The sequence below is a fragment of the Rhinolophus ferrumequinum genome, chromosome 21 (genome assembly GCF_004115265.2).
Source record: "Rhinolophus ferrumequinum isolate MPI-CBG mRhiFer1 chromosome 21, mRhiFer1_v1.p, whole genome shotgun sequence".
In the NCBI taxonomy this organism is placed as follows: Eukaryota; Metazoa; Chordata; class Mammalia; order Chiroptera; family Rhinolophidae; genus Rhinolophus; species Rhinolophus ferrumequinum.
Genome location: NC_046304.1, coordinates 35,878,486 through 35,893,368, shown reverse-complemented (window position 1 = coordinate 35,893,368; position 14,883 = coordinate 35,878,486). Strand labels below are relative to the sequence as shown.

Sequence of the window (14,883 nt, the reverse complement as noted above, 5' to 3'; positions counted from 1 at the left end):
TCTGTCTGGACGCCTCAGAAAGTTATGAGAGCAAGTGGGAGGAGTCAGATCCAGGTACCCTCCAATGATGTGAGCCCTGTGGGGGCACGGCCACCTCTGTCCTGCATGTCACTGAGGGCTCGGGGCTTAGCACAGCCCCTGGACAGAGCAGGTGCCATATCTGTGTGTTGAACAAGTGAATGAATATGGTGTGTGGTGGTGCTGAGCTTTTATATGAGCTTTTTCATTAAATAGTTCTTTTCCCTTTAAGGCTGTGGATAGGCCTGGTAAATTATAAAGTCTTACGCAAAGTTTCATCAGTTCATGGGTTAATCTGCCTGGGCCTCAGTTTCCCACTTGTGAAATGAAGGGCAAAACAACTTATCGCAGCTCTCAACCTGATATGTCTGAATCTCTGAAGCCTGTGGCCCATCTCTTCACTCATAAAGCCCACACAGGGGTGGTGATCTCCTGCTGGGCACCCTTCAGGACTGCCTGGACCCCACCCTTTCCAGCTGTTTTCCTTAGAAGCAGAAAGTCCCTTGATCTGCCCGAGAAAGAAGGAAGAGCAGAGAAAAAGCAGGAGGAGGCCTGGATTTCATTACAAACTGTCTAGCTCCAATTCAGGGGTGGACGGAGGGTGCCTTGGGGCTGGAGTGCTCATCCTCCCTGGAAGGCCAAGTCCAAAGGCCTCCTCCTGCCCCTCTGCATGGCAGCCAGTAGGTTGGGGGTGGGGGAGGGACTCTGAGATAAAAGTACTCTCTGAAGAGCCCACAAAGGTGGTGTGGGAAGTTCCACCAGGCCCGTTCACCACCTTGGCATTGACCTTCCCCCACTTCTCCTGTTAGTTCACTCTGGGCGGGGGGAGGGGTGAAAAAGCAAGAAACATCATCCAATCTGGACCAGGAAAACAAGGGTAGGGGGCAGCACTCACGGGAAGAGAAGCGAGCAGCCTGGACCCTGGCAGCCAACAGGGGGAAAGGGAGAGGCCCACAGTGGGCAGTGGGGGGTAGCACCTGAGTCTGGGAGTTGTGAAGCTGGGGGACCAGGATGTCCAGACTGCTGGCACAGCCCTGTGGCCAGGCTGCCTCTTGGGTGTCCTCACTCCATCCGCAGCCTCTCAGGAGTTCCTGAGGAGCTGAGGAACCCACTTAAGAATCACTCCCTGACAAAAACTATGCTATGGGGGGTGGGAGGAGGGAGGGAAAAAATGAACCATCCTTTTTTCTCATATTCTTTAGCGAGGGTAGAGTTTGAGGGGTTGGGAGAGGCTGAATATGCTCTAGTCTCAGCCACAAGAAAACCAAACACACAGAAGGAGGGGGTGGTGAGAAGATAGAGGAACTCACATATTTTAAGTGGCTTCTCTGGGCCAGGTACTTGCTGTACATCAGTTACATACTTTAATTCTCAGAATAACCCCATAAGTATAATATAACTAGTTTCATTTTTGGATGAGTCCCACTGAGCTTAAGTCCCTTGTCCAAAGGGACACAAGTGGTAAGGACAGAGCCTAACCCTCCCCTCCCTGTGTGGTCTCTCCCGATGTAGAGCTTCTCTTCCTGCATGTTCCTGTCGGTCTCTCCACATTCTTTCCCCTTCCCACTCTGCCCAGAGCAGACCTTAACCCGTGGGTAACAGACAGATCTTCCTGGTGACATGGAGGTAAGTAGTGCCCGCATTTTAGGCGCACGCCTCTGAGGTGGGGCTGCAGATTCTTGTTTAGTTCCAGGAGAGCTTTGCTGGCATCAGTGCCAAAGCAGTTTCCTTTTCTTTGCATGAATACACATTCAAGGATGTGTCTGTGGTTTCAGGTATTTCAGGGGCTGAGGTGTTCCCCGTTATTCTTCAGTGGGGCAGTGTGGTGTGCTGGGGAGAGAGCACACTTGGGTGGCAGACCGGCTGGGGGGGTCAGTCATGGTTTGAGTGGGAGGAAACAATTCCAGATTGGGGAATAAGTAAACGAAAGAAACGTAGATGAGCCAGATATTTTTGAAGCAGTGGACACTCCCCCATATTCTTTATATTGGCAGGGGAGCAGAGGGATGGGACACCCATCAGCTGCACAGGGTGCCCTCTCTTTGATGGATGCCCCTACTGAGTTCTTCTGCCACCTTGGGAAACTTTCCTCCAAACCACCTTCAGCTGACTGAGAAAATTATATCCTCACCTACTCTGGGCTTCTGGTGACACAAACCCAACTCAAACTAGCTGGGAAAAGGGGGTACATTGGGGATATTGAAGTAGCCCACAGAGCCAGAGGAAGAGGTGACAACTGGTAAGACAGGGACCAGGGCAGGTCCTGGAACTCCAGAGCCTGGAATGTCACCAGTATGACCTGCTTCTCTCCATGAAGTGGCTTCATTCTTTGGCCTTCCGCATGAGACTGGAACTGTGGCCATTCCTAGCTTGCATCTTCTCAGCTTCATTACTAGAGGGCAAAGGGTCTCTTGGTTACAGTTGAAAAGTTCCAGGAAAGGTCTCTGATTGGTCCGGCTTCCTTCAGATGGCCAGCCCTGGACCGATCACAATGTTGCCAGACACAGGGTCATGGAGGAAGATGGCAGTTCCTGCAGACCACATGTAGGAAGGGGCTGAGGGCAGTTCCCCCAAAGGGAATTAGAGAAGCAGTCCAGAAGGAAGAAGGGGTGCTGGGGTGACCAAACACTAAGCGGCCTCTTCCCCTCATGGAGAACTCATTCACAAAGCTTAGTGGCTGGCTGCCTGCCTTTCAGAGACAGAGGAAACCCGCCCAAGTCATAGTTCTTGGGTGGGAATGGGGATGTGATGTGAAATATCAGCATCTCTGATTGCCATTTTAGGAAAAGTCTTTTCATCTTCATTTCCAGGTTTTTTCCTCCCAAAGGTGTTGTGGCAGGTGTTTCTGTCTTTCCACCTCACAGACAAGAAACCGGGCCCTAAGCTTATCCAGCACGTCAGGAGCAGAACTCAAATCAGAACTCGGGTCTCCTGGCTCTGAGATCCTGTAAGAAGTTTCTGCAGGGACCGAGGCAGGACATAAGCCTGGATCCAGGCCCTGAACCTCACCCTGGCCTCCATCCGGGAGGGGAGAATTTCTTCTAGTTCAGCCTGTCCATCCGCAGACATGTACAGGTGTTCACTGTAGGTCAGGTTCAGGACCAGACGTTCACAGTCTAATGCTCCCGCCCTTCAAATAAAACCTAATGTCCACACGAGGTGGTGAGTGCAGTGGGAGGAGGGCACCTGGCCTGAGTGGGGAAGAGAAGGGAATGGTCAAGAGGGCCTGCTCAGAGGAAGTGGCCCCTGAGCTGGTTCTAGAAGGATGAGCTGGACAGGGAGAGAAGGGGTGGAAATGCATTATGGGTCAAGGGAGCAGTAGCTGTGAAGCCACAGAGGCATACAGGAGTGTGGGCTCTCCTATGTCCTGACCACAAAGCTCTCTTCTCAAGGTCACCTCCTGTCCTCTTGTGTCCTTGCAGCACCAACGTCATTATCCTAGGTTGATGGGTGTCTTTTTTTGCCCTCAGTTCCACTTGCTACAACCTCTTTCTTGCCCATCTGTCAGGCTCCCAGGTACAGCCCATGAGATGCTCCTAACAACAGGCTCTGCCTCTGTTTCAGAATCTCGGCGAAGGGCCATCTTTGAATACCACCGTGTGGAGCTGGATCCCAGCACAGTCACCAGCACGTCGGCCGTGGAGTTCACCCCATTGCCAAGTAAGTAGGGGTGGTTCCCAAGGACAGGAGGAGGCATTCTGCAGTGCTGGAAAGAGCTCTGGAGTCAAACAGAGTGCCTTCCACTGACCCCTGTGTGGGTACAGCCACCTAACATCTTAGGACCTTCATTTCTCGTCTGTCACATGGGCCTGACACCAACACCCTTGGTCAGGGTTAGAACCACAGTAGGGAGAGTTGAGGACGTAAATGGCGGCTCTGACACTAACTGGCACATCTCAGGCCTGGGGTGTGGTTTGTGCTTGACAGATACACCTATTGTTATTAACACATAATTGAAACCCAGGAAAGATGTACCTCTGAGAACTTAAACTGAGCACCCAGGAAAAATAATCCGGGAACTGAATTGATCCGTAAGTTTATCATTTTATTGTCCTGAGAGGAGAGGTGACGCTGGAGTCCAGGCAGAAGGCCATAGAAGGATTTCACCAGCAGTTCTCCCAGCACCAGGGGGCCTCGGCCCTCTCTCCCCTTGGTGCCCCCTCACCTATAGTTGAAGGCCCCCCACAGCCATGGCCCCAGTTGCTGCTGTGGATCCCGCAGGATCAGGGTTGGACGTTCTCCAGGATCTGGTCGGAACCCCTGGGGAGAGTGAGGGGAAGAAGCACCACGCTCCCATTCTTACATTTTTAAAGAACGTTTTAATTTCCTCTCCTGTCTCACGGTCCCTCCGGCTTCTGAAGCCACGGCCTCTCCCTTGCCTCTCTCCCTCCTTTCCTCTTCCCAGGGGGCTCACGGAGCAGGGAGTGCAGAAAGAAGAGGAGGAGGTTTCTTCTCCAATGCTCCGCTGCTGTCTCAGTCGGGGCTCAGCATGTGTCCTTCCTTGGAAAAGAGGAAGGACCCAGACACCATGGGGTCACAGGGCTGGAACACGGTGTAGGGTCACAGCCCCACCCCCACCCCAGCCACCCTCCCTCTAGTCCAGAGAGGCCTGGGGCCTGAGAACCAGCGGTTCCTCAGGGACTGGTGGGAGGAAACCTCAAGTCCTAGGACTTGAATAAAACTTCATGTGGGAACAAGGACATCCAAGGACAGGGCTAACTTCCCCGGGCGGAAAAAGTGAGCCGTCCTGGGAATGCTTTCTGGGCCACTGTTTGTACATGTAAGCCACTTCCCACACCTCCAGGAAATTTTGTGAACATTTACTAGCACGCAGGACACCTGAAATGCAGAAGAGAAATAAAGGTCAGTGGGTTTTATGAACACCCCACAAGGCTCCCAGGATTTGTTCTCAGCTTAACTGGAGCCATTTAAGGGGCCTCCAGTGTCACGAAGAATGACCAGGCCATGGGCTCCCATGTGGGTGCGCTAGTGGGCAGGGGACAGTGCTACCAACATTATGACTGAAGGCCCTGGGAGGCCGGTTAGCTTTGCCCTCAGAAAACTCTGCGTCCCCCAGCCCAGGTTCTCTCCCTTACCTTTGGGTCAGAGAGGACTTAGTCAAGATTCTTCCAGAGGTGTGAGCCATCTCCAAGCCATTGCACTCTGTGGCGGGTCCCTCTTCTAGAAGAGGCTCACGAAAAGGTGGTGTGGGGTGTGGGTGGGTACTGGGGTAGGGGTACCCCACAGAGGCTAAGAGCTGAAGCTCTCGGCTCAGACAGATCTCAGTTCACAACCAGACCTACCCCTCTTAGCTCCATGACTCTCTCCAAGCTTCAGTCCCCTCCTCTGTAAAATGGGGTAACAATAGCGTCTATATATCGATTCTAGAAACATGTAAACTGCCTACCACATGCCAGGCACTGCTCTCGGCCTTCTGGATATACAAGGGGACAAAATAGCCAGAGCTCTTTCTCAGGCCAGGCCGATCTCTGCTTATTTCCTGCCTGTGGTCTTCTATTCACCCTTCCAGGGCCTGTAAAGCCCTGGCAGGCGAAAGGACACGGGGCCACCTACAGACAGTCCCTCCTACAGACTGCAGGTGACCACGCTGTGCCCACAACAGCTTTCCTCCCACTCACCAAGGGCTGGTTCCCAGCTGCCATCTTGTTGGGGGGGGGTCCATGGAATGCAAATTGGCTCCCTAAGTAATGGATTGTGGTAGAGGCCCCTGAAAACTCACATAGTGAAGAAATGAGTGTGATGTTTGTTGAATGAGTGGTCATTTTTCTGTATTGTTAGTTGTCACCTTTTGCTGCTGTCAACGTGTTCTGTTCAGCTGCTCATCTGATGAGCCCTTCTATTGCGGTTTTTCCGGGGGAGGGCCTATCTCTCCTTGTAATAAAATGCATGGGCTTTGTGGCAGCTGCTTGCCACTCAGAGGTCACTCTGGTTCACTTAATTGGGTGGTATTCGATTGCAAGTGAACAACCCTTAAAATCCAGCCCCCATGCCTCCTGCTTCCTGGGCCTCCCTGCTCCTCTGCCCGGCTGGTGCCAGAGGGGTCTGCACACCCACCAGCAGCCTGCTGCCACTGACTTCTCTGCCCACTGACTCTGCCCTGCCCGGGGGGTCCCACATGTCCCTCATCGTCATTTCTACCACCTTCCGCCTCTCCAGTCTGCCCAGCCTGTCAGTGCGCTGGCTGCTGCTGGGAACACGCCTGGGGGGTGCTCCTCCCGGGCCTCTGCATAGATAGGGCCGTCCGCTTGGACTTCTCCCCCAGGAGAGCTGCCGGTTCGTTTCCTCCCTTCTCTTGGTCTTTGCCCAAGAGTCGTCCCCTCAGAGGCCTTCCACAACCTCTCGAGATAGAACACACCCCCCATGGTCATTGCAGCTCCCTGTTCTCCTCGACTCTCTCACAGCCCTTCTCAGCACCGGAAACCCCAGATAGATCTATTTGTCTGTGTACATGTTGCCTGTCTCCTCCACTAGACCGTGGGCTGTCTTTTCTTGTACGTTGTTGTATCACCAGCACCTGGGACAGTGCCTGGTTCCTGTCAGGCACTCAATAAATATTTGCTGGAAGAATGACGGGCTGGATGAATGAGTAAATGAGTGCCTGATAGGGATATTGACAGAAATGAATAAGACCACAGTCACTAACAGCAGGTAGCATTCACTGGGCTCACCATGGGGCCGGCACTATTCTAAACCCTCTAGTCTGTATCTCATGTCATCCTCACACTCTACCAAGCGATAGCATCACGATCCTTCTTTTATAAATGAGGAACTGAAGCACCGAGAGGTTAAGTAACTTCCCACGTAAGCTTTGAGCCTGGATGAGCAGAGGTGCCAGCACACCCCCAGGGGTGGCCCATTTCCCAGAGGAGAGGAAGAAGGAATGGAATTACATACGCTTGTTTTACCCTCACAAACTCAGATGTCCCTGTGAGGAGGCGAGTGAGGAGGTGAAGAGAGGCCAGGAGCGGGCACTGAGACAATCCCTCCACCTGGACTGAGTCAGAGGCGGGAAGTGAGTTCTCCCCGCCAGCTCTGGATGGGGATCAAACCGGGAACATCTTAAAAAATTCTTTTCAGTGATTATAGACACAAAACTGTATTATAAATATTACACTTGCTAAGAGACTAGATCTTAATTGTTCCCACCACAAGAAGAAATGATGGTTATGGGACATGATAGAGGTGTTACTGCAATGGCAATCATATTGCAATATAAATGTATCAAATAGATACGTTGTACACCTGAAACTTACATCAATGTGTCTCAATTTAAAAAATCCTTTCCACACTTCCCAGACTAGGAGAGACCCCTTTGTACACGCTTAGGGCAGCCTCCTTCATAAACCTCATCAAAATAATAATTACATGGTTATCTTCTTGTGATTATTTGTTTGATGTCCATCTCCCCAGATAACTATAAGGCCCAAGAAGGCAGGAACCAGGTCTAAACGCTGAATCCCCACCAGCTCAGGGCCTGACAGCCTGGTGACAGAAAGAAGGTGACAGAAAGAAGGAAGGAAGGGAGAGACGGAGGAATCAGGGCTGGACTCAAGTGACGGTGGTGTTGATGACGTCTAGGTCCCTGAGAGTCAGACCCCACAGTTCTGTAAGGACCCTGCATTCAGGAAAGGTGCCCTTTTGGAGGCCTGTGAGGGGCCTGGTGCGGAGCGGTCATTGCCTTCTCTCTTGCAGCCTGCCTGCAGCATCAGAGCTGTGACACCTGCATGTCCTCGGACCTGACCTTCAACTGCAGCTGGTGCCATGTCCTCCAGAGGTTTGTGCCCACACTGACCCTCGGGTTCCTGCCAGCAGAGTGTGGAGGAGGGGCAGAGGGTAGCACAGCTCCACTCCTTTCCTCAGGCCTCATGCCAACACGAGGGCATGTCTGGCCGGTCCACTCTGGCCATAGGACAAGAACATCACAGAAGTGAGTTTCTCCTTAGGGTTTTGGCTGATCAAGGTGACTGTATGGCAGGGTTCTTGTGCTCACACGAAGCTCTTGAAAGACCGTTCAGAGATTCCAGCTACTGCAGCTCCCTCCTCATACCTGGGAAGGGTTGGTTCATCCGAGGGCAGGGCTTCTCAGAGTGGTCCACAGTTGCAGGCATTCTAAAATCAGCTAGGATCACGTGAACATGCAGATCCCTGGGACGCGCCCCGGCCCCTGCATCAGGAAGCCCAGGAGGCTGCATTTCAACAGCACACACGCGTGAAATCTGCCGGCTCCTCAGACGGGGTGATCCAAAGACACATTGCTGTTGGGGGAGAGCTCCATGACCCCAGGACACCACCTCAAGATCTTTTTCAGGCTGCAACAGGGTTTCCTGAAAACTAGAGGTGTGGAAATGTTAGGCCTCTGTGGACAGTTAGGCAAGTTACAAAGCTGTGTTTGCTTAGTTTTAGGAGCACAGAAAATTCTGGATGAGATGCAGGTTAAGGGATACATTTCTTAAATCCAGCTCATCTTCCACTCCTTGTTCTGAGATCATTTCCTCACAAATTAGACTCAGAAGTTGAGCTCTGTTCTCCTGCCCAAGATAAGTAAATGGCAGGAGGAAAAAAAGAGGAATTTCTTTGGGGATAAGAGCTCTCGTGTGAGTGGGAAGCCCTGCGAACTCTTGAAAATTGCAACTTTATCGAGTCCCTGAGTTCCTTGCAGCTGTCATGCATCTGTCAGGGTTTCCTTTGCTCCTTTCCAAAATCTTGCTGTAGAAATAGAAGCCACTGCGTGTATGGATGGTCGCCTCACACACAGGACACAGCTCTGAGCTGGGAGGACATGGGGGCCCTCATCAGGCCTCCCAGGTGTTCCTCCCACAGCTCTTATTCACTCTCTTCTGGCCTCAGTTTGTTTTCCCTGTCAAATAGATTGGAGTTATATGGTTTGGAGAGACGTGGGTGAGGAACACGCTGTTGTTTTAACTACTCAAATACCAAACAGCATTTTTGCAAAGTTTTCAGGGACCTTCCCATGAAAGGCACAGAGCCTGAGAGAGAATACACAGGTTAGACCCCAAGTGGTTTCTTCCTGGAGTAGTGCCTACAGCATGGTCCATCTTGTGCTCTTTCAAGTTTGAGAGCCACCATCTCAGTGTGGGGAGAGAATCCAGATGACCTCAGATGAGCCCTGGAATCCTGAGGCTGGCTGCCACCATATGACTCAGCGTCTAATAAGAGCTGAGCCATGAGAACTGCAAAATGGGTCAGATGGAAGCAAACCCTCGCACTGACACAGCCCCATTTAACGCATATGCCCAGCCCCAGAGACCATGACAGTTGAATGAGGTTGGTCAGGTTGAGGGAGGGCAGGGCATTGGGTGTAGACACTGCCTATGCTGTGGTTATGTCAGCTGCAGGACAGAGATGCTTCATGAGAGCGTGCAAGGCTGACGTGGTTCTGGAAACCTCCAGTCCACAGATACCCATGGACCTTGGCTCACCCCAATGTGCGCTCCTCTTTGCCAGTTCTCTGGAGCCTCAGCTCCAACTAAGAGCTGACTCCAGGTCCCTAAAATGCCAGAAGGCAGGGCTGGTGCATTGGGGCTGGCCATCATGGCCTCTCCAACCAACAGCTACTGGCACTCACCATGTGGGAGCTCTACTACCCTTTCCCTCCCACCCACTCTGCTCTCTGCAGCCTCCCAGGGCTTCCCCTCCCTGCCCTGGACCCAGATCTGATTTAGACAATTTCACTTACCATGGCAGGTGTCTTTCTTTCATCCCACATTGCCTCCCGTCCCCCCATGGCCCATTTTGGCGTCTAAGGGTGACCTTAGCTCCAGGATTTGGCTCAGGAAATGAGGGACATAATCCTTGCCTTCCTGTGCCATTGTGAGGGTCCCATGAGGTGGTGCAGGGGCAGCAAATGGCTGGGGCAACAGGAGGCACCCCATAAATGGCCATTTCTCATGCCCTTCTTCTCTGAATCTGGGTTGGTTGTCTCAGGGCTTAGAATGTGATGCTCTTAGACCTACATCAAAGGCTCAGTCCTTGAAAGAATCACTGTGGCCTAAAAGAAACTTTAGTTCCCATCCTCCGCAGTAGTGGGCATGAAGGACCTGAGAGGGGAGTGTGGCTGGCTCAGTTCAGCCGGGCCTGCTGCAGGAGGACCAGCTCAGAGGCAGCTTCGGAAGGAAAGGCTGACAGTGCCTGGAAAGCCTCAGCCCTCAGCCTCCCAGGACTCGGGCAGGTGGGCAGGCAGTTGCTGAGACAGAAAGTTAACTAGCTATGAATTCTTTCTCAGCACGGGTGGCGCATGATGTTATCCTTTCCATACAGATAGATGTCCCTACACTTGCGTAGAGCTTGGTGGATTCCCCTGGCACCAGAGAGTGACGATGGAAAATATCAGTGTGATACCATGGAGAACACTCTCTGGTTCATCGTCATGCCCCCCACTCCTTCCCTAGGGAAGCGCTTGGCGTCTTTCAGCCCAGCGGAGCTGCATGGTGTCCTCTCAGGGGACCCTGGTCAGCCAGTTGTCAATCTCTCCCAGCCTGTGGCAGGACCCTCATTTTTGCCCTTTAATGGTCACACAGGAAGATGTTGGCTAAGCCTGCTGATGCCCGTCTTCTCCCAGCCTCTCCTCGCCAACTTCAGGCCCTTCCATAAAAGAGGGGTCTCAGTGAATGAACAAGACTTCCCCAGATGAGAACGCATGTGCGCGTGTGCGTGTGTGTGTGTGTGTGACTTCTTTGAATTCTTAGCAATTTCACGGCTGCTCAGAGTCAAGGGGACCTGAAAGGTCATTAGAGGTCATGCTGTCCATCTAGCCCCATACACACACCTGTCCAGGCAGACGTGGCCTTGATTCTTGGGAGCTGGGTCAGAAAGAAGGTGGGCACTCCATAAACATCTTGCCCTCCTGCTGGAGAAGGAATAGAGAAGCCTGGAGGGTCTCACTCCTGATCCCACAGCTGCCCAGTGGTCTTGGGGAGCTTGACCAGCACTGGGAGGCTAGCCCCCTCCTCACTACCATGGGAGCGCTATAGGGAGAAATGAAAGGGAGGGCTTCTCTGTCAATCCTCCCCACACCTCTGACTTTTGGTTCCCCCTGCAGATGCTCCAGTGGCATTGACCGCTACCGCCAGGAGTGGCTGGCCTACGGCTGTGTCCAGGAGGTGAGAGGCTTAAGTGAGCCAGGCTGTGGGTGCTGTAGGGCTGTGAGCAGGCCCCTTGCCTGGGAGCTCCTCTTGTAGTGTCCTTAGCTCTTGGTGAAGTTCTTCTCTCCACCTGGGACTTGGAGCCTCTGGGAGGCTCTGCCCTGGTGAAATGACTGCTGCGGCTCCAGCCTTGAGGCTTTTGAGGGAGGCAGTTTCTGGGATTGAGGAGGGTTGTTCCAGGCTCCTCCCATTTAGAATCCCATAAAGGTTCCTTCTCACTGCTGGACTTTTCCAGAATGGCCCACACTTTGATTCTGGTGGGGAGAGTCCTATTCGCACACCTTACATTAACACAGGCAGACCCATTCGTCTGTGCGTTCTTTTTCTTTCCATCTCTTCTTGCAATGCAAGCACATTGTGTGTGCCCATCACTTCATTGCACGCCGCCCTCCACTTGCTCTGATTTCATCTTAATGTGACCCCAGGAGCCGGGGGCCAGTGTTCCCACTGATCAGAGCAGGAAAGTGAGGCTCAGAGAGGTTTAGTGACTTGGCCTGCATCTCACAACTGGTGAGACGGTGAAGGTGCCAGGGCCAGCATTTAAATGTAAACCCCCAGACCCCACTGCCAGGTACTCATCACCATCTGTTTTATTAGGAAGGCTGGGTGAGCTGTCTTTTTCTGGCCTTAAAAAAAAATCTTGTCCAGCAGCCCACTTCTGATGTTGGCTGTTGGTGAATGCACAGATTTGCTGTATTTATTTAAAATTGGCATCTCCGGTCCTTCCTTGAGGAAGGATTCGAAGCAGCAGACAGATAAATTGCCCTGTAAAACAAGATGCTTACTTTCAGGATAAAACGGAAGGCTTATCGGCATGTAGGGCCCAGCTTTGGGTAGACTACCATGCTTTGACCATGCAGTGGAATCGTAAAGTTTCTGGCCGCTGAGGGATGGAAGTGCCCCCACCGTCTTCATTGGTGTGGCATGGCCGCCGGTGAGGCTCTGTCCAGGACAGCCCTTCGTCTCTCTTCCAGGCAGAGGGCAGGACCTGTGAGGATTTCCAGGATGAGGATCACGACTCGTCCTCCCCCAACAGCTCCTGCGGCCCCTTTGATGGAGACCTCAGCACCACCTCCTCCTCCCTGTCCATGGACAGCCTCACCACAGAAGGTACGGGTGGGGAGGAGAAGGGCAGAGACGCCAGGGAGAAGGGTTTGTCGCCCTGGAGCATCACTGTCTCTGACGGGGATTACCTCGGGCAATAAGAATCGCCCCGTCCTTTCACAGGTGAGGGACCTGAGGCTCAGAGAGCGGAGATCCCTTGCTGGTGAGAGCAGAACCAAGTTTAGAATGAGTGGACTCCACGCCCAGGCTCTAACCGCTCTACTGGCCCACGTCAGGGCTGTGGGATGGAATTAATTCACTGTGGCGGGGGGAAAACGTATCGTCCAACCCAGGGCCCGGTGTTTTATGTACTCTTTTAGCTAAACTTCCTGGCGCTCCTCACCGAACCTGTGAGGCCTTCTCCCTGTCAGTCCACACACTCAGAGGTGAGAGAAGGATTGCCTCATTTTCCTATACTTCAATCCTGGCTCTCAGCCCTCACTCAGCTGGAGTATGAGGAATCCCACCGCAGCCCTTCTGGGCCTGGGCTCCCTGCCCCTGGGACCTTGTGTGGCAGAGGGTCTGAGTGGGGCAGCTGTGACCATCCTGGTTGCTGCTGATCCATCCCTGCCTTTTCAGGCCTGGCTGTCCCCGGGGGCTTTTCTGCCATCCTGAGGCTTTGGGTCAATACTTTGAATCTAGGCTAAGACTGAGAGACTTATGGGCTCTTACCACCTCCCATGAGTCAAATACCTGCTTGACGGGGACAAACAGAAAGGAGGAAAGGAGCAAAGAAAGAAGTTAATATTGTAAAGCCTTATTCAGCCGCCGTCCCATTTTGTAGATATGGAAATGGGGTCGTAGGGGCAAGGTAGGTAACTCAGGGTCACCTGAGGGACAAGTTGTAGAATGTCCTTTCCATGGAGGCCCTGCCTTTCTAAATGCAGCATAGAGAAGGAGACCTAGAGCAGGAACCCATGGGTCAGGCCATAGGGGAGTCATAGAAGAACATGAACAAATGACAGAAACAGCTAACGTTTGGGGGGCACTGACCATGTGTCAGGGAGGGTGCTAACATGTGTGCATTAATACTCACTTAGTTCTCCTAACAATCCTGTATGTTGATGCTCTTTTATCCCCATTTTATAGAGGAGACACTAAGGCTCAGAGAGGTTAATGACTTGCCCAAGGTCACACAGCCAGGAAGAGGTGGAGTTAGGTTTCATCTGGCTCCAAAAGCAGTTATCTTGCCCGTCTTCTTGGTGCTGAAAAGGGTCTTCATGGATTCAGGGAACAGGGAAAAATAGCAAAAGTGAACAAGCAAGGCAGCTTCAGATGGTTCCCGTTACTCTAAAGTTGCCCAGGAATAGCAAGGAGCTGGTTAAAGCCTGGGTATTGAGAGCGGAGCTCCTGCTGGTGCTGTGGAGGATTAAATAAATTAAATGAAAAAGGAGCAGGAGGAGACCTTGCCCTCCAGGGAGTTAATAATCCAGTCCAGGGTAACCTTCCAATGAAAGGAAATTCCACTTACAATGAAGAACCACTTGGCCAGTCACCCCTGAGTTAACTCTATGTGCTTATCGAGGGCATGCTCAGAACCCAGTGCTCAGGGGTTTAGTGAGCCACCGAGTGTCAGAGCCCAGAAGGTGGCTGTGCTGGGTGTGCAGAGCCCAGCATATGACATCTGGGGACCGGGTTCAAATCCTGACTTAGTCAGCCCCTGACAGTCCATCTCTCCCCGGTTACTGCCGGGGTGGGCTGTCCCCACACAGAGGCAGTACATACAGTCTATTGACCAGTTTTACTATGTGTGTGTATCCTGCCAGCCAGAAATGTGTCTCATTTCTGTATGTAATCATCCCAAACAGAAAACGTTAATTAGAGTGAGGATGATTATGGCTCTATGTCTTTCCAGTCCTGGAAGAGACGGCAAAGATGATCAAGTTATGTTTATAAGAAAAAAGCGTTTTGATGATGACTTGCCTCACCCCCACTTCTCAGGGCATCTTGGTGGTTTAAGTCACCCCTGAGTTAACCCTGTGTGATTATAGACTGCATAGGGAGGCTAGCGGAGGCAGGTGAGGGACGTCTATCTCAGGTCCCGGGAGATGCTGTGAGTGAAAGGCATACAGAAGTGCAGCCAGAGGGACCCCCTGAGCAGGACAGAGTAGTCAGTGGCAGCAGGCTGCTGGTGGGTGTGCAGACCCCTCTGGCACCAGCCGGGCAGAGGAGCAGGGAGGCCCAGGAAGCAGGAGGCATGGGGGCTGGATTTTAAGGGTTGTTCACTTGCAATCGAATACCACCCAATTAAGTGAACCAGAGTGACCTCTGAGTGGCAAGCAGCTGCCACAAAGCCCATGCATTTTATTACAAGGAGAGATAGGCCCTCCCCCGGAAAAACCGCAATAGAAGGGCTCATCAGATGAGCAGCTGAACAGAACACGTTGACAGCAGCAAAAGGTGACAACTAACAATACAGAAAAATGACCACTCATTCAACAAACATCACACTTATTTCTTCACTATGTGAGTTTTCACGGGCCTCTACCACAATCCATTACTTAGGGAGCCAATTTGCATTCCATGGACCCCCCAACAAGATGGCAGCTGGGAACCAGCCCTTGGTGAGTGGGAGGAA

At 52.3% G+C, this 14,883-nt stretch overlaps 1 protein-coding gene across 1 annotated transcript in view; it reads left to right on the top strand.

Moving 5' to 3' along the window:
• Window positions 1–14,883, top strand: part of PLXDC1 (plexin domain containing 1) — a 62,236-nt gene that overhangs the window by 40,292 nt on the left and 7,061 nt on the right. Inside the window, exons 8-11 of the mRNA XM_033090983.1 lie at window positions 3,583–3,678; window positions 7,732–7,813; window positions 11,099–11,159; window positions 12,176–12,311. Coding sequence (XP_032946874.1) covers window positions 3,583–3,678; window positions 7,732–7,813; window positions 11,099–11,159; window positions 12,176–12,311 — 375 coding nt within the window. The remainder of the gene's footprint in view (window positions 1–3,582; window positions 3,679–7,731; window positions 7,814–11,098; window positions 11,160–12,175; window positions 12,312–14,883) is intronic.